The sequence below is a fragment of the Pygocentrus nattereri genome, chromosome 7 (genome assembly GCF_015220715.1).
Source record: "Pygocentrus nattereri isolate fPygNat1 chromosome 7, fPygNat1.pri, whole genome shotgun sequence".
Lineage (NCBI taxonomy): Eukaryota > Metazoa > Chordata > Actinopteri > Characiformes > Serrasalmidae > Pygocentrus > Pygocentrus nattereri.
Window position 1 is genome coordinate 10,851,021 of NC_051217.1, and position 23,661 is coordinate 10,874,681.

The following is a 23,661-nucleotide window of genomic DNA, read 5'->3' on the forward strand; positions in this document are numbered from 1 at the left end:
ACAGCAGTTGTACTGAAAAAATGGTATGGAAATTTTTTTTTTCAGATTAAATAGAATTCTTTGAATACTTCTTTTAATAATCCAGATTAATATTTCATTCAATCAATTATTTAATCTGGAACAGATTTTAAAATTACATTTCTTACTGGAATTGGTTTATAGGTCCTTATATGGTACACAATTTACAGTGACATGGATAAAACAATATGTAAGAAAGTAGAAAACAAAGTAGAGATCTATGGATAAAATCTCAAGAATTGATGTCCCCATTAAAACAGAACACTGCAATCAATAATTGTATATGAAAGCAATACATACTATATGGCTTTATATGAATACTCATACACAAATGAAGTTCATTTCTTTGAGATCTCTGCATCCACTTCTTCTTCAGGTTTAAGGGCGTGCCATTGAGCAATGGGTCTTCTTGGATTGGCCAACATGTCTGCCCAGTGACGTTGCTCAGTCCCTGAGCTGTTCAGTCCCACCAAAACCTTCCCAATGGCGTCATTCTTTCCAATTTTATCATAATCCAGTACTGTCACTACAACCTGCACCTTCTGTGGAAAAGCACAGCAGACTAGTGATTTACCATTAGCCTTGTGATCTATTTACCATGTTTAACTCTCTAATTGATGTGAGATGTATAAAAGTTTTCCTTTCTGGAAAATTCTAGATTTAATGTAAAACATAATTTTTCAAAAAAACTTGTTTTAAGCTTCAAAAATTTTACCTGAATTTGTTCCGATGGAACTTCAAAGCTAAAAGATTCATTGTAATATGGGTTCAGTGTGTTTTTCTTAATTGTTGTTTTCTTCTTCTTTAACCTTTTGCCATTCTGCATCAGATGGATCTTAACATAAGGGTCTGGGAAAAAACAGAACAAATGAAAAATGTACTTAAAAATACTTTGGAATTTAATTTTTAAAAATTTTAATGTGAAACACTTTCAATATAGTAATGCACTGAACTGCAACTTATTACACACTAACTTGGCAGCACCCACCTGACAGTCCTCCCACATCCATTTTCTTGAGGTTTTTGGCCTCCAGAATGACAACTGTTAGTTTTCCCGCAGTGGGGACATAACGTAGGGACAGGCAAATATCCCCCAACTTCTCCTGCTGCAAAGAGCAAGTACAAGTCAACGTGGGATCATCTGAGAGTTTTCCATAATATAATAATAGTAGGCATAGTTCAGTGATGGACTGAATAATGCTGCATTTATTGGACACTTTCTGATCCAGATTGCTAATCTTAGATTGCTAGTATAATTTAGCTAATAAATCATAATAAACACTATTCAGTGGACACTAATCCTAAACCAGTATATGTATCTTCTGCTCGCTGTGCTAACCCACATGACAACCTGAAATGCACCAGTATTTTAAGTGGGTGAAATTCAGGTGAATTCAGTAAATTCATCCTTCTCTCCATCCTCTTACCTCTTCTTTCTCTGCCTTTTGTAGGGCTCTCCATTCCTCAGTGACATGACTAAAATCAACTTTATTCATCTGCACTCTCACATCTCCAATAGCATCATGCTTAGAGAACCGGTCGAAGTCATAAACTGTCATGACTAGCGTCTTCCCACCCAGCTCTGTGTATGGAACCTGCAGAAAGTAATGCAGTGAAGTCATACAATAGTCACAAACACAGACCCTACTGCTGGGTACGGAATGGGGTATTTGCAAAGAAAAAAAGATTGTTTGAAATGCCATTGTGCAGCATTGTGAGAACCACTGTAATAAACCATAAAACTATCAAGTGAAGCAGATACACTCGCAGAAATAATGTATGAAACCGTCAGGGTAGTACCCCTCTTGTTACTGGGGTGGTACCCTCAAAAGTACATCTCAGTATCTTTAGTCAGGGAATATAATGCATTGTAATTATATTTTCTAAATTGTATTGACTCCACACACCCCATCTCGTCTCCAGGCTTTTTAATGTAATATTCTGTTTTAAAACTTTAGGTTATGAAAAGGTACTAATATGTAATTTTCCACTGGGAAAAACATATTTATATTGTACTTTTATGAATGAAAAATATACCTGTGCCCTTTATGTACCTTCTAATAATTTAGCTATGACTCATATCTGTCAAATTCAAGGGCTTTATTGTCTCATGCGTTGCTGCTCACATCTTTTTTGGGGGTTAATACAGTGTCTCAATCATTAACATGGAACAATTATTCAGAGTAATCCCACCTTAAATGTGAAATGCTCATTGAAAGTGGGGTTAAGTGTCTTCCGGTGAACTTTGGTTTCAAACTTTTTTTTCTTGTCTGGCAAGAGATACAGCTTGACATATGGGTCAGACGTTCCACTCATATCCATGGCAGCAAGGTCTTCTGCCTGGATTACACCTACAACAAGCTGACATACAGAAGAGAATAAAAGAAGGAAATAAACACGAGGAATTATGTGTTTTTGTAACATTTTTTATAAATAAATAAACTCAGGTTATGCTGTATTAAAATTCATAAAAATTTGGTTCATACTGCGCTGTCAGTGAAGTTGTAGTCGAGACTAAACAGCAGTTTTCCCAGCTTTACTTCCTCTTTAGGATCCTCCTCTTTGTCCTGAGGTTGAGAGTCAGGTTTATGATGAAGAGTCTGGAACAGCACATTCACTGCTGTCAGTGATCACATTATTCATACCAGCGCATGCAAAGAAAACCTGCACAGAGACTTTATACATGTTCTAAAAGGCTTTCATAAGCAATTTCCACAAACACACTGACACATGACCTGTGCAAAGTCCTCCTCTCTCATAGTTGACATGCTGATACTGTCCTTGCCACTCTTCTCTTTCCCCGCTTTTTCTTTTTTCTTCTTGAACACAAACTTCCTGCATATGCAGAAGCAGCAGCTGAGAATGAGGAGGACTATGATAAAGCCCAGAGTCACCAAAGCCCATGAAGGTACTGAAACAATACAAAAATAAACAAATCACTTGGGGATAACTATACAAGGGTTTATAAAACTCCAGCAGCACTGCTGTGTCCGATCCACTAGTACCAGCATAACACACACTAACACCCCACAATGTCAGTGTTACTGCAGTGCTGAGAATGATTCACCACACAAATAGTGCCAGCTTTGTGAGGGTCCATGGGGTCCAGACCACTGAAGAACAGGGTAAAAGGGGGCTAACAAAGTATGCAGAGAAACAGATGGACTACAGTCTGTAATTGTAGATATTTTTTTCAATATGTTAACCTCAGCAAATAATTAGAATTTGAATTAAAATCAGCAGAAATATGCCATATTTCATCCTGTAGAGGATATGTTAACAACAATACATGTAATTGGACTCAAGGGAATTCAAATATTTAGTGTTTTTACTGGTGAAAACATATTTACTCCCAAGATAAATGGATTTAAGCAATTCAGTTAGGTGCTTTAGACACAGTACTGTCTGTGAACGCGGGAATGCACGTGTGCATGTGAGAGAGAAAGAGACAGATAAAAGATTGCATGTATTCTCACAGTGGACTTTGTGAAGCTCATTCAGAAATTTACTCCTGAAGCTGGAGATGAACGATTCTCCAGGTGTAGCCTGGGGTGGGGCTCCAGTGGGCAGTACTTCAGTAGGTCTGAGTGCTTTAGATCCATTCAGCTTCTGTGTAGGTGTGGCAGATCCAGGGAGTAGAGGGACCTGACCATTCTTATTGTCCCCATGCATTCTGTATACAGACATTATACATAAACATAATTCAAATATAAAAGCAGATATGGACAATATTACAATATGTGTTTGTACTCCTGGAATACTGTATCACAAAGATGATTTAAACCAGTTATAGAGAGCCTGTAAAAAACTGCCACTGTTCAGTTACTACATAAACTGCATTTTTCCAATAGTTTAATTTTTCCTGTAGTTTGTTCTTAAATTATTTATTTTTGCAAATCATTGCCAATGTCCTTCAAATTGTCTGAAAGGTTTTTAATGAATGGACCAACAGAAGTGCTTAAAAACTGCTTGGAGATACTTGTTTTCTTAAAGAATTTGTTTTTCTGGACAGTGACAGAATGTTAGTAGGCTCTTATCATGGAAAACCAAATATTACTCACTTTTTTGGAAAGAAAAGAGTTTAATGTAGTGTATAAACATTGTTAAAGTTTCAAAACATACTGCCCTGTCCCCAGTTCATATAGTCCACATATGGAAACTAATCTGCTTTAATGATGTTAAAAAAAGAACATCCATCTATTCAGCCTACAGCAGTTTTTCAAAATGAAGGTCATGGGCCCTTAAAAAAAATCACTGTGCACTTAATTTTTCAGAACTGGTCTGTTTTGTTCTTCTAAATTTCAATCATTTAATTAATAACATTCATAATTTAATATTCTGGTTCTAATTATTTGGATGCACCCTGTGATGGCTATAAGGTATATGATTTAGGAAAAAATGGTTCTTATTTTGCACACACTGCACATGAACTGATACTGTTTAACCTTGAGATTATTTTGAGAAATGCAGAGTAAGGGAGTTAAAGACCTATTGATTTCCTCTCAATTTACAAGGAAATGAGACAAGGAGGCAGTGACACTGATATGGCCACGACGTGCTGCTGATGCAAACTTATACCAGAACATTCAGTGCAAATATTTAGGAAATCACTCACCTATATATATACATACACATTTATGTGTTCTATTCCTGACTGCTTTATCTCATCATTTTCACACAGTATTACAAGTCCCCTCAAAACATATAAATATGTATATACATATATTTATATATATATGTATGTTCACATTAAGAGCCTGTAACGCATACCAGTGGGTATTCAAAACATCCCAAACAATAACTGATCTAAACAGAGAAGAACTTACCTGATCTGCTGTGATAGTCTCTGGAAGTCTTAATGGAAATCGAAGTCTGATCACCTTTATCTGCAGAGGAACAGATGTGATGTGGTAGAGAGGTGAGGAGATGTGTGTAAGTGAAGAGAGAGAGACTCACTGCTGTTTATTTCATTGGAGAGCTATATGCAGTAGGAGGACCCTGGCATAAGGGCTGAAGTGCAGTAGGGAGAAGAAAGAGAATATCATCATACATTGGCTATTATCATCAGCTATGATGATGAAAACATAAGTACAAAACAATCCATAAGACTAGGCAAAATCTAACCTTACACTAAATGTACCTAAAAGAGTCAGCATTCACTGTGTTTACAGAGCTGTACATCTTATTCTTTGACATTCATGAATGTTTAAAGAAATGGTCAAATGATTTTCTTTATTGTTTTTTTTTCATTGTTTTGTCAAATTCTGACTTGTAAAACATACAGGGTACAAAATGACCTCCCATAAGCTTTTATTTTGTATGGCATAGCATGAGGTGGACAATACTGGGGCTATTTTATTATCTTTTATGAATTCATTTTTGTTTGAATGTTGTGGGCACTTCTGCAGTTCTAGGCATCATTTGTTCCCTCCCTCTCAGGTGAGGAACAAATGCTACTATTGCAAGAATGCTAGCTTTCAGGCTAATTGGTAAATAAGGATTTGGTGTCTTATTTGGTAAGGATCTTTTGTGAAAAGGGGATCACTTACAGTGTTACAAGTAAGCTTTATTCTGCAATGCATTTTGGGTTACCAGAGAGAGTCAACTACATTTATGGCTTGGTCTTAATCAAACAATATAACAATGTTACAGTCCCACTTTTTCTGAGTGATTATGGCATATTATGACATTTTTATCACACTTGTAATAGCTAAGATGTCATGACTGCTACAGAATGTAACAGTTTTTAAGGTATTAAAGTCAGAATATTTCATAATTGTCCTAACTATGTATTTGTACTGGTACCATCATTAGACAATTTATGATATTCTGCCTTATTAACGTCTTTGTGTGGTGTAGCGAACGGAAGCCTGCAGGGATTGGTGATAGTAAGGCATGATGATATTAGAATCATATCAGTATCATCAGTTATTTGAGTTAAAAACGTGTTTAAAATTTCATTGGGATCATTATTGCGTCCTGGAAAAACAGAAATTTTAGGATGCTTAGCAAATATGCAAAAAAGATCTGAATTTTCTTCATCATTTACAACCCCACAGAGATAAGTATGATATTTTTCTGTAGCGCCCGCGACCCTGACGGAGAAGCGGCTTAGAAAATAGATGGATGGATAGATGGATTTTTCTGTAGTGCTCTGTAATTACAATTTTTACATTTTATAAATTTGCAAATGAACAAGAAAGGACTGCCAGCCCACAGTTCCCATATCAGCCCATCCCTATTTCACAATGAACAAGTGAATATCATTATTTTTATACCTTTAGATTAATAAGCTTTTATGTTTAAATTTTTTAGCACTTCTAGCACCTAAACCACAACGGACAGGAAAATGTAAAGACGACAGAGAGAGAAAAGACAACATAAAGGAATGGAAAATGCTGAAAATCAGTGTAGAGAAGACAGAATAAAAGGAGTATGGAAGAATATTGAAAGCAGAATACTGAATGAGAGAGGAAGCCTCAGGTGCAGTTCCTTGCCAGGGCTTGTTTTTAAAAAAATACTAAGCCGGTTCAGTTACTGACTGTTAATCATTCAGCCAACTGTGTTTGAATGTTTTGTCCTGAACTGCTCCAGGGTCTATAATATCAGAGTAAAAACTATAGTACTATAAGCTATAACTATAAGCACATTTACATGTAAGAGGCGTGTGATAACTCAGAAAAAAAACACAAAAGATATGAGTGTATAGCTTTTGAAAGCTCCCTGTGCTGTCGATGCCAGAGACATTGTTTTACAATAGTTTTAACATAAGGTTCTGGCCTAAAATGTTTTTCTAAATTTACATTGCACAAATAAATAAAAAAAAATACAAGTAGGTTCACTGACCGTTTTAGATAGTAAATATAATTGCTATTATTTACGTTATTGGCGCTGTGATCCGTGTTTTCTATCATTAACACTGTAAAGAGTCCGCAATTCTTTACAATGAAACATCAAAACACTCGTAATGGTTTGTTTACATCAACTACATTATGCTGAAAATCTGAGAAAATTCCCCTTTAAAACCAAAATAATACCTTGCTCGCACCTGTAATTGCAGCTTTTCAGCGCTGGAGGGAGCGCTCGTCACATTTCTGAGAGTGCCATCAGACTAAACCTGTTTGTGATGGGAATTGCCGCTCAGTGTTTATCAAACGCTCCAGGGCGCTTCTGAACGAGTCCAAAATAAAGGAATTAATATGGAGCCTTTGAGCAAAAACGCATAACGTTAAATTTTCAATCAACACCATTTTTAGCGCTTTTGAGCTCCTGTTATTATAGGACACCAGTGAGCACAAACCGCTTCATTCAGCCAATGAGCTGATCAGCTCTCCGACCAACCAGCACTCAGTAGTGGGAATGTAATTAATCAGCACGCAGTCGCAGTAACATTAACCAATCAACACTCAGTAACAGCAGTGTAAGTTATCCAATCAGTACTCAGTAGCTGTAAAACCAACCAATCAGCACTCAGTAGAAGTACTGCAAGTTGTCTTCAGTACTCTGTCACAGTAATACTAACCGATCAGCACTCAGTAGCAGTATCGAAACCAATCAGCACTCAGTAGATGTAATGCAAGTTGTTTACAGTACTCAGTCACAGTAATACTAACCGATCAGCACTCAGTAGCAGTAACGCAAGTTATCTTCAGTACTCAGTCGCAGTAATACTAACCGATCAGCACTCAGTAGCAGTATCGAAACCAATCAGCACTCAGTAACCATACAACCAACCAATCAGCACTCAGTAACCGTATAACCAACCAATCAGCACTCAGTAACCGTATAACCAACCAATCAGTACTCAGTAGCAGTAAAACCAAACAATCAGCACTCAGTAGAAGTAATGCTAGTTCCCTACTGCAAAAACGTTTGCTGTAGAAAAAGAGATATAAACCGATAAGTTTGGGGTTTTCTTGCTTTTCTTTTTTTTTTTTTTTTTACTGAAACACATCTTTCTACTTTCCAAAACTATTGTAGCTTTGCATTATTATCCGTTAAGCTCAATTGACCCCCATTTATTTGGGACTCGCTCGCGGTCGCCCTCTGGCGTTTTGCAGTCATGTTTTGAAATAACGAGAGAAACAGAAAATGGCCACGCTCCCCTCAAACCAGCTCTGACTGACCTCCGCCATGATCCTCCAAACACAAACGGTACTGCCCGATAGGGGGCAGTAATAACTTTCTTCACTAAACACTGTGACAGTGAAGAAGACGGTCTCCTGGAGACGATAAGCGGACGGAGAGAAGCGTTAGAGCCATGATCGTTAGTCGTGGGTCGGTATTAATGAAATGGGTTTACTGTTTGAGTAACATGCGAATAAAGCACAGAGCCCCTCGTTTTGCGACCACAGAAATATAAAGAAAGAACTTAGATTTAAGTATCTTAGCAGTCAGGTTGATAACTAGCTAAGGTAAGGAGCTAATGATGTTTATTTATAGGCTAACTAGCTAAACTACTTCTGAGGTCTGTTTGCTGCTTTTAAATAGTTATCAGTTTTGAGTATTTCAGAGGGCGAGTAAATAATGGACTGCTGCATATTTTGCCTACTGACTTTATTTAAACTGATTATTGTTAATATTTTGAACCAATAGTTGTGCAAGAAACACGTTAAGACTTTTTTTTTCAATATTTCTGCATAGTTAAATTGTTAAGATATATGAAATAGTAATTCATAGTGATTTGATGTGAAATGTCCAGCTCTAGAGAAACCTGTCAAAGAGTGGTGGTGATAGTCTGAAGCGTTTGGTGCCTCTAACGTTACATCACAGAAAGTCATTAAGTGAAACAGTTATAAATACTCTGACTGACGTCTTAGACAGAGTTATATGAAAGTTTGAAATAGGATTTTGGCCTAAAACATCATTTTAATATCTGTGCATGGCAGACAGGTACATGTAGGGCATTGTGAAGCAAAACAGTTTCCAAAGAACACATTATCTTTCAGATATACCACTATTTTACCATTGTCAACATTATATAACACTATAAACACTAAGGACAATAAATAAAATGGCTATATTTGTGTTATAGATATACATTCTTATCACCACTGCTGTAAAGAAATCTGAGTCAGTAAGTTTCTCTAGAGTACACTATTTCACATCAAACCACTGTGAATGACCACAGAGTACTGACGACAATCATTAACCCACCTCTTCAGACATCAATAATGTGTGTGTGTGTCCACAGAGAGACATGTGTGAAGCTGAGGCTGTGTCCCTCCAGGCTTGCATCAGTGTAGTTGGAGCATTGGAGTGTGTGGTACGTCGCTGTGTTGGACCAGATGGTGGGAGTGTGCTCTTCACCAAAGACACTGGAGAGATTGTTATCACCAGACATGGACAGCGCATTCTCACTATGTTACATCTGGACCACCCTATGGCCAGGTATGCAACACACATACTCTTGTGTTTATAGGGCTAGATTACACATTTTAGTTCAAATAAACACTGATAATGTTAAGACACTCAATGCTCCAAGCATTATCATACATTTTATTTGTTACAGGGCCAATATCCTATATTTGTCTTGTGTTTTATTTTTTCCCTAGAAATCCTCATATTTATGTGGGTTTGTGTGCCAAAAGCAGTCAAAATTCATTTGTATATGACTGTTTTCCAACTTCTCTTCATTCCTTACAACCAAACAATGCAGGTTTCTGTTACTGGGCTTTAACATTGATTTATGTAAATTACCTCTGCTCAGATTGACTGCCCTGCATTGTGCTTTGATCAAAAAGCAGTCTGAGCTAAAACACTCCTTATAACTTCAGTGTGAATGGGTAGAGCTAAATTGTATGTTTTGTTAAAAATGTAATAGGTTAGCCTGTCCTCTACAAGGAACAAACTATGTTTGGTATATTCTAGTGTCTAATTTCTATTTATCTGCAAAGTTTAAGATATTGGAATAAAACAAAATGTGCCATAACTTTTTCACTTAATATCACAATCAACAAAACATAATTTGACCAGGGGTGCCCACACCTTTGCATGCCCCCATATATAAATATATTGGTTTTTGTGACATCACAAAAACAGTGAATTTGAAACAGGCCATATTTGCAGTTTAGTCTCCGTATATGAACTGTATGGATTGGACAGCAAATGGTATGTTTTGAAACTTTATTAGTGTTTACTTTTCAAAATTTGGTTTTCTATAATGGGGGCCCTTTAATGTGGTGTGCTTTCTACTTCTACTCTTAATCCTACTGATTTGTTTTTGTCCGTATTTTAGAATGGTGCTGGAGTGCGTGTGTGCGCATGATCGTATCACAGCAGATGGTTCTAAGTCTTTTATCCTCCTGCTGGCTGCGTTGCTGCGAGGAATTCGCGACTCTGCAAACAGACGCCACAATGCATCCTGGAGCCCGGCCACCAACCGAAAACTGGCCAATCAGCTTCTGGCCTTCTGCTGGAAGGAGCTGGATGATATCATAGCCCATGATGTTGTCCCTTATGCCTCATTTCTTTTTGGTTTCGGTGGATATAGACTGGAAGGTGGAGTCTTGCCTGCGCTGGTGGAAGGGTATGTAGCAGGGAGAGTTGCCACTGGCCAGGCTGAGATTCTTACACCCCTGCTTTGTGAATTCTATAAAAAGGTTAGCCATGAACAGGACAGTACCACTGTGGAACCAATCACATTCCTTCATTCAAATTTTCCCCTGCTGTATGCAAAAGTGTCAGGACTTCCTGCTGGGTGTTCACAAGTGGTGAAAGGACTTGTGCTGGCTTGTGATTGGTCAGTGTGGAGAGAGGCTGAAGGGCCAGTAAAAGCACTGGTTATCTGTGAGAGTCTAGATAAACCCTTGGTTGCTATTGGCGACAGCATGAGTATTTGTTTTCAGCAGGACTGGCTGCTTCGGTCTGAGAGCGCCATGAAGCAGAGGTTAGCAAGGCTGCTCTGCCTCCAGGTGAGTGTGGTATTATCATCGGTGAAGCAACCGGAGTGCGTGCTGGAGTGGGCCCGGCTGAACGGTGTCTGTGTCCTGGAGTGCTGTGATTCAGAGCAACTGGACCTGCTATGTGAATTCAATGCTGCTGAAATGCTCTCTGTGCAGCCCATGCTGCGCGTCACTACACTAACCTTCTACAGCCGCCTGCAGCTAGGAGGGTGCAGGTATGCTCACCTAGGGGTCTCTCCTAATGGATCAGTACACATACACACATTGGTGCTCTGTGCACCTGCTTCTGGACCACTTGAACAGAGCGTATGTGTGAGCCAAGGCGTTTTTACAATGCTCCAGCATCTGTGCCTGTCAGTTCTTAGAATGAGAGAACAGTCAAATGACACAGTTTCTCTCAGTGACTCACACCAATATCAGATTGAGAGAGATAGTGACTCTCTGACACATGATCAGCCTCACATGTCCACAACACTTCCTGACCAGTCACAAAGCTCTTCTTTGGACCAGTCACAAGGTTCCATTAAGGACTTATGGGCTGGAATTTTAAAAGCTGGTGGAGTTCTTCCTGTGGGTGGAGCATTTGAAGTTCTATTACATCACTCCTTGTTGCATTGCGGTAACCATGGTGACTTGGAGAGCCGAAGCCTCCTCGCTAAGGCCATACTGAGCGTGCCCAGATCACTGCACTCCCACAGACCCCGATATTTTCTGCAACAGCAGGCACAATTGATGAGTAAGCTGCAGCTTCTCAAACAGGGCCATACGCTTAGTGAGCTAAGGTCAGGGTCAGACTTAAGGTTTGGTTTAGGGCCAGCGGGAACAGGTTCCTTGAGTGTAGAGCCAATCTGTAGTAAACACCAGTTGGTGATGTCTGTGCTGCAGTGTGTGAACAGGCTGTTGTGTGTGGGGACTATACTACACACACGAACTCCTCTGTACAGAACACTCACAGCCTCCACTGAGGACAGTGAAGAAGAGGACGTGTGACACTGATTGACCACTCATGTTCTACCACTAAATTACCTCTTGTTAAGACCCAGCATAGCAAACTTCAATCAACTTCCACATTCCAACTTTTTTAGCCAGATGCAGCACACAGCACTGTGCAGATCTGACCGGCAGATTACCGCCACTGACCTACAGCCAGGGGACAGTGGTCTTCACCCAAAAGTGGTTGTCACCCAAAAGTGGATAGTCTAATATATATCTAATATAATGTATACATACTATAAATTTTGCATATTAAACATGTATTTTCTTACATTAAGAACAGAGGAGATGGCAAGAAACCATACTGACTTTCCAGAGGAGGGACGAGTAAAAAAATGTTCTAAGGCTATAGGATATTGTGCCTCAGAAACCATCAGAGCCAGAGACTAGTACTGTACTACATTAGCCTCCTTTGCAGGCCCCATAGTGGCCATTTCACAAGCTGGATGGAAATTTCTAATTATTATAATCAAACATAATATTTTCTCTTAACTCTTTTTTCACACTAACTAGGACACTGTTACTATGTGTGAAATGTTGAGTCTGTGTTGTGCTGCTAGTGAGCAATGAGGAATGAAAGGGGAGAACTGTCTCCTTTGAAAACAATTACCCCTCTCCACAAAGACAGCTATGCCAAGGTAAAAAATGGAACTGCAGCTTTCTTTATTTAAAAAAAACCTCATGTAGCTGCCACTATATAAACTAGCATTTAAACCCAATAAAAACACTTTTCTAAATGTTAACTGGCTTGTTCATCTGTTAAGATGAAAATCCAGTTTGCTTACGTTTTTTTTTTTTTTTCGCACCATACACATTTCCATCATTTCTTTTCCAAGAAAATCCATATTGCAATAGTGAAGGATCTCCAAACAGGTGGAAATTCTATTTTATGGCTCCTGTGAAAAATAGTTGAACCCAAATCAAAAATTCATAGTATGTGACATGTAGCATGCATTAGTGATGTTTGTTTTCGTTAGCGCTGATGTTACTAGCTTAGCCACACTGTATTTCACCATATTTCATATATTTTAGCTCAAAAACAGCATATTTATGAAGAGTTAGTTAGCTGACACCAAATCTAATAAATTCACTAAATGATACAGTAGTGTTCTGTCAAATATATACAAGTAGAGTTTAAAATTAACCTGGGCTTCTTGTTTATTGGCACTTTTCTGCAATGCTTCTTATGTGCTACAGCTGCAGTTTGTACTGTCTGCTGCTCCAGTGATGGTAGCCTTTAGCCGCCTGCTTCTTTGGACTAAACTGAAAAACTCTGACCACAACATAACATGCAGGTTCAGCACTGCTTCTAGTAGTGCATAGAGTTCAGACATCTTATGGGTCTTCACTGTGGGAATATATAATGTCAGGGAGGAGCTAATTTGCATGTTAAAATTCTAATTTACTATTTGTTTATTTTAACTTTTTATGACTTCAAATATTCAAATGTATTGACTCTATAATGATCAAAATGATAAATTGCTTTTTGGTAATGTCTTAATGATAAGGACAAATGTGGGTCTTAGTCAACACCAGTTAAGAACCAATGCACTAGTAAAAAACATGTTAAAATGTGTTTTACTTGATGTCCATACTCAAACACACTACTTTTTCATTAATTATCCAAAGCTATCATGGGTTGCACCTTGTGTGTTGGAGTAGGGAAAAACAGCAGCTTATTCCACTAATCCTTCAGTACTGGGCTTGGTTTACTATTACAGGTCTTGGACAGTATTACAGGACTGGGCTTGGTTTACTATTACAGGTCTTGGACAGTATTACAGGACTGGGCTTGGTTCACTATTACAGGGCTTGGACACTGTTTCAAGACTGGGCTTAGTTCACTGTTACAGGCCTTCAACACTGTTGCAATTACTTAATAAAAGGCCTTGTTTTTACCATCTGTCCAAATACCGAATTAATTGAAATGGCTCTATATTCTTTTAGTATGCAATATTTTGCTTCTTAAGCCCATCTGAGTTAGTTGTTAAAAATGGTAAGTAACTATCAGTAGTGGAGTAGGTTATTCACTAAAATATCGTTTACTGCCCTGTACACTCACCAGAAAAGTGTATAAAGATTAGAGTAAGGCCTGAAAATAGAAATGAGTACACAATTCAAACATTGCTCTCTCAGAATACATGAAAACTGCTGTGAGTAACATTAATAAAGTTTTGCAGTGAATTTTCCAGCCTTACAGCTCAGAATACGTTTAATACATTCCATCAGTAAATGTCCAGCTGATCCCAGAAGTCACAAAAGTGGTCCCTGTTGCCATGTTGAGGGTGAGATGGCAGAGTTAAATTCAGAATTGGCCAGCTCTCTGTGGACGTATACTGAGGCCATGCAGGGAGCCTCTGCTGTCTGCAGAAAGGTGTTTGCTTACTGCGTGCGTTTGGGTCTCCTGTGTGGGCGAAAGCGCCCCAGTAACACACCATCCTATTGGCCAATAGAGTCTCTTGAGCTGTGAGTGTTAGATTTGTTACAGGGGCAGAATCGAACAGGAAGGGAAGCTCTGCCCCGTGACAGGCGTGGTCATAACAGAAAGTAAGCCCTGCCCATATGCTGTGATCAGATGGGGAGTGGTCAAATACATACATCCAGACAGCTCCGTCCAGACTCACTGCAGAGCGGGCAGAACGTCGAGCCGGACACAGGAACACATAATCTGTCACAATCTGCAAGATAAGAAGAGCAAAATCAGATCCAGACTAAACTGGGTTTAGAAGGCTTATGTCCTATATGTCTAATAATACATTTTTGGATGACCATCTTTATCCTTTAAATTTAACAGACTGTTTTTGTTACTATGACTTCATAGGTGACCTATATGACTGATATTGCCCCATATTGTTCCTCATTCCAAAAGCAGTCCAGATTGAAACACTTCTTACAAGAAAGTTGAACTGCTGTTTCAGTATTTTCCAGCATTCTGTGTATCAAACCTTTTTCAGTTTTTTGAGCATTTAGTGGCGTGGTGTCTAACCTGTGAGAGCATGACGCGTCTGTCCTGGTTGTGGTAGAGAGGAACATATTTGTAGAGGATGCTGAGAGCGTGCTGCTTGAAGATGGCTGTGGTGTAAATGATGCATTCCAGCACAGACACTGACTTGGTGAATACACCATATACAAAGATCACTCCTTCTTCAGATGTAGTGCCTACAAGGATACAGAATACTTAAGCTTATCAATGGGAGGGTTAAGCAGAGTTATGCAAATTACAAAAAATGACATATTTAAGTAAAATTTTGATGGATATTTTCAACAATACAACAAGTAGATTCTGAGGAAAGAAATCCACTGTACTTAGCACTATTTTAGGCCTTCATATTCAATTCCTAATCTCTTTTCAGGGTTCTGTTTGTCAAGGCTAGTGAACCTCTTACTTTTGAGATTTAGCCTTTAATATTTTACCAAAAAGTTCCCAGAGTGATTACTGTGACAAACTTCAGTTTCTATACTGTCAGGTACTGGATGTACCAAGAAGTTTCACTGCAGTTCTGTGAGAAATCCAGTACTTGAGGAGCATTTGACCTGTAATTCTTTTCATTCCTGCTTATGTTAGTCTTTTTACACATGCATTGAAATAGCTGAAGAATGGCTAAACCAGTCGGGTTACATGATAACTAACGTAGCAGAGATCAGTGAAGTGTTACAGACCTAATATGACAGGCTTGTAGCTTTGCCAGTGACCCTTTTGAAAGGCCATGATTGGCTGCTCCTTGATCAGCTGTCCATCAATATATGGACCCCAGGTCTCAAACACCTCCAAGAAGCGGAAGGGATTGATGATTTTCGAACCTGCAAATAGACAGATCAAATGAGACAAGATGTTTGCCAGTTCTTTTAGTGTTCATGAATCTACAATATGTGCATTTGTACCTGCTTTAACTTGAGCATTGAGGATGGCATGTGAGCTGAGGGAGCGAAGGCATTCCAGGTCAGATACTGAGCAATTAGTCAGTTTCACAAAGTCCCTGCCCAGCTTCAGAGCATCCCACCTACAATATCACAGTCACCACCATAATTATCATCACCGCCATCAGAACTGATGTAATAGGGTGAAAGCTGTGTTTATAGTACCTGCTTTTGAGTGGGATGGAGAATGGCTGGCTCTGTATGGCAGCACGACTGAAAAGAGGCTCACTGATCTGCATCATCAGGTGCAGAGAAACTGACTGTGCTCCAGCACTCTCACCAGATAGAGTCACCTACACAGACATAAATATACATACTTATTTGCAGTTACCTTACCAACACCACTGCCTGAGGGTGGATGATACAGAAACATTAAAACACTTTCCATGAAGAAAGAGGTTTGCAAACAAGTTAAAATGAACAGTAGTGCCACAGCAGTGCCACTTTTTTCCCTGAAAAGTAACTAGTTTAAAAATAGGAGGAAAAACCTGTGAAATTTCAGACTGATAAAAATAAAAAAGAGTAAAACTCTTAAACTCTGCCATGCAAAGCGAAAGCCATATATCAACAACACACAGAAACGCTGCCGGCTTCTCTGGGCCCGAGCTCTTCTGAGATGGACTGACGCAAAGTGGAAAAGTGTCCTGTGGTCTGACGAGTCCACATTTCTAATTGTTTTTGGAAATCATGGACGTTGTGTCCTCCGGGCCAAAGAGGAAAAGGACTGTCCGGATTGTTATCAGCACAAAGTTCAAAAGCCAGCATCTCTGATGGTCTGGGGGTGTGTTAGTGCCCATGGCATGGGTAACTTGCACATCTGTGAAGGCACCATTAATGCTGAAAAGTACATACAGGTTTTGGAGCAACATATGCTGCCATCCAAGCAACGTCTTTTACAGGGACGTCCCTGCTTATTTCAGCAAGACAATGCCAAGCCACATTCTGCACGTTACAACAGCGTGGCTTTGTAGTAAAAGAGTGCGGGTACTAGACTGGCCTGGCTGCAGTCCAGACCTGTCTCCCATTGAACATGTAAATACGACAATGGAGACCCCGGACTGTTGAGCAACTTAAGTTGTACATCAAGCAAGAATGGGAAAGAATTCCACTTTCAAAGCTCCAACAATTAGTGCCCTCAGTTCCCAAATGCTTATTGAGTGTTGTTAAAAGTAAAGGTGATGTAACACATCAAATTCAAAATGAGTGAATATTTGCGAAAAACAATAAAGTTTATCAGTTTGAACATTAAATATCTTGTCTTTGTAGTATATTCAGTTGAATATAGGTTGAAAAGGACTTGCAATTCATTGTATTTTGTTTTTATTTATGTTTTACACAATGTTCCAACTTCATTGGAATTGTGGTTGTATGTACAAGTACACAGTGGAGTGAAATTACGTTCCTCCAGGAACAACACGGTGAAACAAGGAACAAAGGTACAAAGTGCAAACGTGCAGACATCGTGTGCAAACAAAAAATTAAGCTAGAAACAATAAAAACAGACAGACACAGTAAACAGGACAGGGCAGCACCGACATAGCACTCATTCTGGACATGAGGTAATAGAATAAGGTGCAGAGATATTTAACATGCTGTGATCTGTGAGTCACACAGTCAGATGACATACATAAACAAAGCAGTTACTGAGGTAGAAGAAAAAACAAACAAAAAAAAAGTAAAAGTATTTTTTTACTATGCAGTGCTCCCTATAATTGGACTCAATGTGTCTGTTTTATGACAAAAATAGTTCAGTGTTCTACACATACTGACAATATTTACGATTATACTCACAAAAAACAGTGATGTAATTTATAACAATAACTAAAACATTTTTAAATTGCATACTACTACCACCACCCCAGGACTGCCGATACACACCTTGGCTGGGTCTCCTCCAAAGGCAGCAATGTTTTGTTGGACCCACTGCAGGGCTGCCTGCTGATCCAGAATTCCATAATTTCCCACTGCAGAACTCTGAGGATCTTTCCCAGTCACAAGAAACCCAAATGCTCCTGTATAACAACCAAACACTCTGCTAAGAGATACATCTACATATGGATCATACTGCCATACCACATAGTCTTTTGTTCTAGTCATAAGTTTGAAGACACCTGACTGAATGTATGTTTTCATAATGTTAAAGATGTTTTGATGTACATACTCACACATAAATGCTTGAAATTAGGCAAATGTTTTGTGCAAATATAAATAATGCCTATATATGAATTTATTTTAAAATAAAACATTTTTATAATCATGTTCTCTTCACCGTTTACCTGTATGTCAATGGATATACGGGAACATATTGGCCCATTCCATCTGCTGTGATTTTAGACCAGTAGAACTGCTACACTCATAAAATATTTTACATCCCTCTGCTTCCTTTCTGTTATCGTGACATTATAAACAGTATAAATATATTTGTGGGTGGGTAAAATTTGAAAAGGTTTATTTTGGCCCAAACAGAGCACAGGGTTCCATTTCAAAATGTTCTAAATTATATTTAAAGTATAATTATTTGTTCAGACTTTATTTCATTATTTTGATGCGTTTGCCATTGTTGGAAAATGTAAAAATCATAAAAATGATAGAAAACCCTTCAAGGAGTCTGTGTGTTCAAATCTTTGACTGCTAGTGTACACTAATATAGTTCTGTGTACTGTGCCACTCACCTAAGCGATACTCAATATTTACAACCACAGTGTTGCTGTAGTTACTGATGAAGCGTCCATCATACAGTGGTTTAGACGCTGAGCCAGCGACGAAGTCACCTCCGTGAATCCACACCATGACAGGCAGGGCTGTGACAGTCGGCTTTGATAGATCCACACTCACAGGAACAAACACGTTCAGATACAAGCAGTCCTCATTTGTCTAAACACACATGGGCATACATATTTATTACTTTAAAAGCAATGCAATTGATGCCACTTTTTCTTCCTTCAGCATTATTGTCCAGGATCCACTATATGATTTGCCAATCATTTTGACCATTTTTCAAACCTTCTCAATCCCTTAGAATTAAAAACAGGGTTTTTTGTGTCTGTGTCTTTAATTTGATACATGCAGTCTGGGCTGAAATTCATTTACCACCCTGTTAAATTTGAACCAATTGTGTAGTCCTGAGAAAAGAACGGGAACGCCTTAAATCTGTGTCAGCCTAGAACGCACAGCCAACAAATTAACATTTTTGATGGCCATGACATAAAAAAACTAAACACATAAATAAATAAATTAACATAGTTATACTTGACAGTTTATTTGTTTACAAACTCTTTTTCTAGTCCTCACATCAGTGACAGTCCATTATTTATAACTGTGTCTAAATATTTATATATTGTTAATCTTTTACAAAATTGGCAGTAGCTTGCTTAACTGCTGAAATGCTGCTAGTTTCACAGAGCTGATCTTATCAAACCTGACCCAAGTTAGCTAACATGTTGTGCTACTAGCATGCTAGACTAGCTTGTCACTCTAATATTTATCAGAATCAACATTCACAGGAGTTTTCAATCAAAATGTGTCTGTTTTTGTACCTGAAATCATATCAGCATGTCTGTATCTAAAGAAGACTCAAACATGGAAGAATCCCATGATAATATTCATAGTAATGGACAAAAATGAACCAATCAAAACTGTGTATTTGTCATGGAATTGACCAATCACAGCATGTTTCATGAAACTTGCATGACGTTTTTCTTCTCAATGACTTGAAGTGTCTTAGACACAAGTATAGGGAAATATACCTGTCAGTATATGGTGTATACATGCATTCACACTTGACTATTTCCATGCATATTGTCCTGAGAATTTTGTATTAAACAATACAGTTCAGCCCCTTATTTCAGATATTTGGATCTGACAGAAGGCTCTGACTTGTCAACCAGGATGCATTCATAAAGGGCCATTTATGCAGCTGAGCTTCCATATATGGATCGTAACTGGAGAGTGAACAGCATGTTTTGTTCACAATGCTTCGATTTCAGAAATACAAGCAAAAATAAATGGGACCTTTAAATCTGAATGATGGTGGAACAGTGACAGAAATAATCGATAATCACAAACACTTCAAAGCGTTCTCATCAGTGTACAGGTTTAGATAATGCCATGTGATTGGTTTGAGAAAGATTACCTTAGGAGGACACATTTGAGAGAACTCTCCAGCACAAGCCTGCATACATGCTGGTCGAGGAAAGGTGGCATCATACAGCTGTGTCCAAGGTGACACAGGGTCAGGAGCGCTCCAGCGTTTTAGGCCTACAGGAGGTGCTGCATATGGAATGCCATAAAACACATGAGCTTTGTCCAAAGTGAGTCCACAGACAGGCCCAGACTGTGTGAGCACAACAGGACCCTTACTGCACTGTGCCTCTTTTATGTCATGCATTATAACGTTGTCCAGTGTATCATCAGTGCGCTTTTTATTCCACACAACTCTGTTAATCCCAGCATCAGCTATGCTTTTATGTTTCTTCTCAGTATTACCATATACTTTGTCATCCTTACGATCAGCTTCATTACATTCATCAGCTAGGCCAAAGTATTTACCATTCAATTCAATAGCATTATTTCTGACATTAGAATAAGCAGACGCCTCAGACTGAATGCCAGTCTGACACTCTACTTTATCTTCCTGTCCAGTATATGGGTCCACTAATTCAGCATCATCAGTGTTGACATTGTAATCACTATCCTCAGCTATGCCATTACTCTGAAATGTGTCAGAACGTACAGTCCTTTGGATGTGGTTGAAAGTCGTGCTCCGCGCTCCTCCAGTCTGAGGCGTGTAATGCTGCTGAGTATGTGTGAGATGAGTGTGTGTGAGTCGTGAGTCCTCGCCTCCCTCTTGTCCCCCACACACCAAGTCTGGTGTCACCATGGAAACCAGCACGACCAAGGTTACTCCAGCGACCAGCGAGACCATGATGATGATCACTGAGCTCCAGCTGATCACACACCAAGGATACACGTCCCAGAGATTAGGTCTGCTTGCTCACACATACACACGCACACCTACACACCAGCTCCTGTAATTGAGGTCCTTTCAGACGTGCTTGTTTATTCCAGGTTTGAAACTCCACATTCTGAATGTTCACAAAACCTTTATTCCATCAGTGTAACATCTCTGAAGCACCGCTTACGTCTCTTCAGCTGTCAAACAGAAACAGTAAGTGTGGTGAAACTGGACTCTGACCCATTGAATTTCTCGTGACTTCAATGAGCTTGGTTGACCCACATACACTCACTCACTCACTCTCACTCTCTCTCTCACACACACACAAAGACACACACAATTACACAAGGACGCCTTTGTAACACAAATCAGATTACAGATCTGCACACAGCTGCTGAAACTGTTCACATGTGTGTTACGAGCCAGTCTAGGTCAGGCAGTAACAATATGAAGAGTGAGAAGTGTTGATGTGAGTGAGAGATAAAAGACTAAACGCATCTATTTAGTTCAAGACTGTATTATGTGACCAAGACAAAAACAACAGTAGACTTACACACAGGCAAGAACCTCAGGAAAACAACAAACAAACCCACACTAACTTAACTATATAACACAATCTACCTTCCCTAAAATACAAACAAAAAGAAATAAAAGACAGTGTCCTAACCTTCCTCCCTTACTAACCAAACACACAGACAAACCCGTTCCCAAACAAAATGCCAGCCACTCCCTACAGCCGGTTCACATAGACTGTTTACAAACACAAGATATGTACAGTATTTAGGGTCAGACTAAAGCGTAGTCAAAACGAGCAGGGTCGGTAACAAGCAGAACAGGCAATGGTAACAGAATACACACAAAGCAAAGCGATACAATGAGAAAAAGTCCTGGTGACTCAGCCATCTTTAAGGGCCTCTTTAAGCAGGTGAAGGGGAGATGAAACCATGGAATGGATCGGCAGCAGGGTCCAGTAGCGGAAAGGGTGAAGATACGGAATGGAATATGGAATGAGAACAGAACACACAAACCAAGCAAAAACACAAGGCATAACCCCCCGCCCCCATAAGCGTGAACCTATTCACACAACAAAACAAATCCTTAGCACCCAGAGAGAGCGTCAGCAACAACGGTATCAGTCCCCTTCTTGTGAATGATAGTAAGATCGTATCACCCGAGAGAATATCCTTGATGTAAATTTGACCCTTGGTCAGACTGAATATACTTTGGCAAACCAAACGTTGTACAGAATTTTATCAGTGCCTTGATTACTGAGTTGGATTTTAAGGTACGCAATGGAATGGCCTCAGGGAAGCGCGTAACAGCGCACGTCAAAGTTAAAAGATAACTATTACCAGAGCGAGTTTTGGGTGAAGGACCCACACAGTCGATTAACAACCTCTCAAACGGTTCTACTACTGGAATAGGGCAAAGAGGAGCGGACGGGATCACTTGATTTGGCTTCCCAAAAATCTGACATGTATGGCAGGAACGGCAATAGCGCGTCACATCAGATTTAATGATGGACCAAAAGAAGTGTTTCAAAATGCGCTGATACGTTTTTCTGATTCCCAGGTGCCGGAGAGAGGGTGATCGTGGGCTAGGAAAAAAACGAGGGACCTATATGGAGAATGAACCAAAGAGTCGACAAAGTACAAAGTTTGGTTTACCGGTACATACAGGGTTTGGTCGACGTCTTGCGCAGAGACCAATGCAGCACGAGTTGCTAAGTCAGATTCGTTGCATACATGATCATCCGCTGTGGGTGTGGTCAGACGATGTAGTAGGTTTGTCAATAGGCTTGGCGTGCGGCTCAGGGTCCACACATAAAGGTGTCTGATAAAGAGATGTCCGAATATTTACGAGCGAGGTCATTCCCCAAAATAAATGAAACACCGTCAGCTGGTAGCTTCGAACGAATTATCACTTTTACAGAGCCAGCAAACTTTTCGGTTTTCAAGAACACAGTGTGTAATGGAGCTCTGAGTACGCCAAGCTCGATGCCCTGAATTAAAACATCGCTGTCACAGTATGTTTCATCAGAGAATGGCAATACGCTGTCCAAAATAAACGACACCAGTGTCTCTCAGAATCTGAACAGACTGCTTAACATCGATATCTTTAGACAAAGAAACAAAGTCCTCAAAAACAAATGGCTTAAAAACCGGCTCTACCATTTCTAAGGGTTGCGATGTGACCACAAACTCTTAGGCCAGTTTAAAGTTGTGGCAATGCGCTCAAATATAGGGAAATAAGCATCTAGTTCATTTTCTCTGAACACAGGCACAAGACCTATTTGACGACTTAGATCAAATTCATGGGCACTACTTATGGCTGTGGAGCGTGCTGGAGAGCGGGGCATGGGCACTGGTGGTGCAGCAGCTGCTTGACCGCCGGACTGGGCTTCTTTAGGAGCTGAGGGAGCAGCCGCAAGAGAGGCCATGCTCCGTGGGAGAGGTACAGGCCTGGCGGTCGCTAGGCTTATCCTCCTTACTACATTTCAACACAGTATACACATCCACACAGTAGACTGAGGCTACACAATATGAAAGATATTGAATTTGCAACCAGGCCCAGTGTCAAGGGCTCATATAATGTATCACTATCCCACCAGCGAGTTATGTGCCACTAAACTCACTGTGTGCTTCTATGACAGCAGTTGGCAAAAAACAAAGTGAAACTAAGCTATGTGCATGCTATTTACTGATACATTATGGCATGTGAATATGATGCATGACCCCAACCCACCTCCACACTGGCCCTCTCTTATTTTCAGGTGCCCCACTTATGCTTTGATTCTGATGATGGGCCTGCTACCATGTTCAGAAAGCGCTGCCCCCGAGAAAAGTTGTCTTTTATCTTTAATTGCATTTGCGT

The 23,661-nt window shown here is 39.5% G+C and overlaps 3 protein-coding genes across 5 annotated transcripts; 1 reads left to right on the forward strand and 2 right to left on the reverse strand.

Annotated features, from left to right (window-relative positions):
• Positions 1 to 356: 356 nt before the first annotated feature.
• syt1b (synaptotagmin Ib) lies at positions 357 to 3,573 on the reverse strand (the record flags this gene model as incomplete). Its single annotated transcript, XM_017698239.2, has 8 exons — positions 357 to 560; positions 734 to 867; positions 1,007 to 1,124; positions 1,446 to 1,613; positions 2,212 to 2,379; positions 2,505 to 2,618; positions 2,754 to 2,929; positions 3,495 to 3,573. Coding segments are annotated over 8 exons (1,161 nt in total), but the record flags the coding sequence as incomplete, so codon positions are not given.
• Positions 3,574 to 8,222: 4,649 nt separating this feature from the next.
• On the forward strand, positions 8,223 to 12,657 carry bbs10 (Bardet-Biedl syndrome 10). Of its 2 annotated transcripts, none has more exons than XM_017717775.2 (3): positions 8,223 to 8,295; positions 9,212 to 9,408; positions 10,256 to 12,657. In XM_017717775.2, the coding sequence occupies exons 2-3, from the start codon at positions 9,218 to 9,220 to the stop codon at positions 11,910 to 11,912; spliced, it is 1,848 nt and encodes a 615-aa protein (XP_017573264.1). In that variant the 5' UTR covers positions 8,223 to 8,295; positions 9,212 to 9,217; the 3' UTR covers positions 11,913 to 12,657. The 2 variants fall into 2 exon arrangements, with proteins under 2 accessions (XP_017573264.1, XP_017573352.1); XM_017717863.2 differs by having other exon boundaries at positions 8,240 to 8,432.
• A 44-nt stretch (positions 12,658 to 12,701) lies between these two features.
• Positions 12,702 to 22,524, reverse strand: si:dkey-30c15.17 (cAMP-regulated D2 protein). Of its 2 annotated transcripts, none has more exons than XM_037539715.1 (9): positions 22,465 to 22,524; positions 19,966 to 20,984; positions 18,506 to 18,707; positions 17,712 to 17,845; positions 15,999 to 16,126; positions 15,798 to 15,916; positions 15,576 to 15,716; positions 14,902 to 15,074; positions 12,702 to 14,593 (listed from the first exon to the last, which is right to left on the reverse strand). In XM_037539715.1, the coding sequence occupies exons 2-9, from the start codon at positions 20,755 to 20,757 to the stop codon at positions 14,141 to 14,143; spliced, it is 2,142 nt and encodes a 713-aa protein (XP_037395612.1). In that variant the 5' UTR covers positions 20,758 to 20,984; positions 22,465 to 22,524; the 3' UTR covers positions 12,702 to 14,140. The 2 variants fall into 2 exon arrangements, with proteins under 2 accessions (XP_037395612.1, XP_017573140.1); XM_017717651.2 differs by having other exon boundaries at positions 19,966 to 21,702; positions 22,465 to 22,504.
• Between the last annotated feature and the right edge of the window lie 1,137 nt (positions 22,525 to 23,661).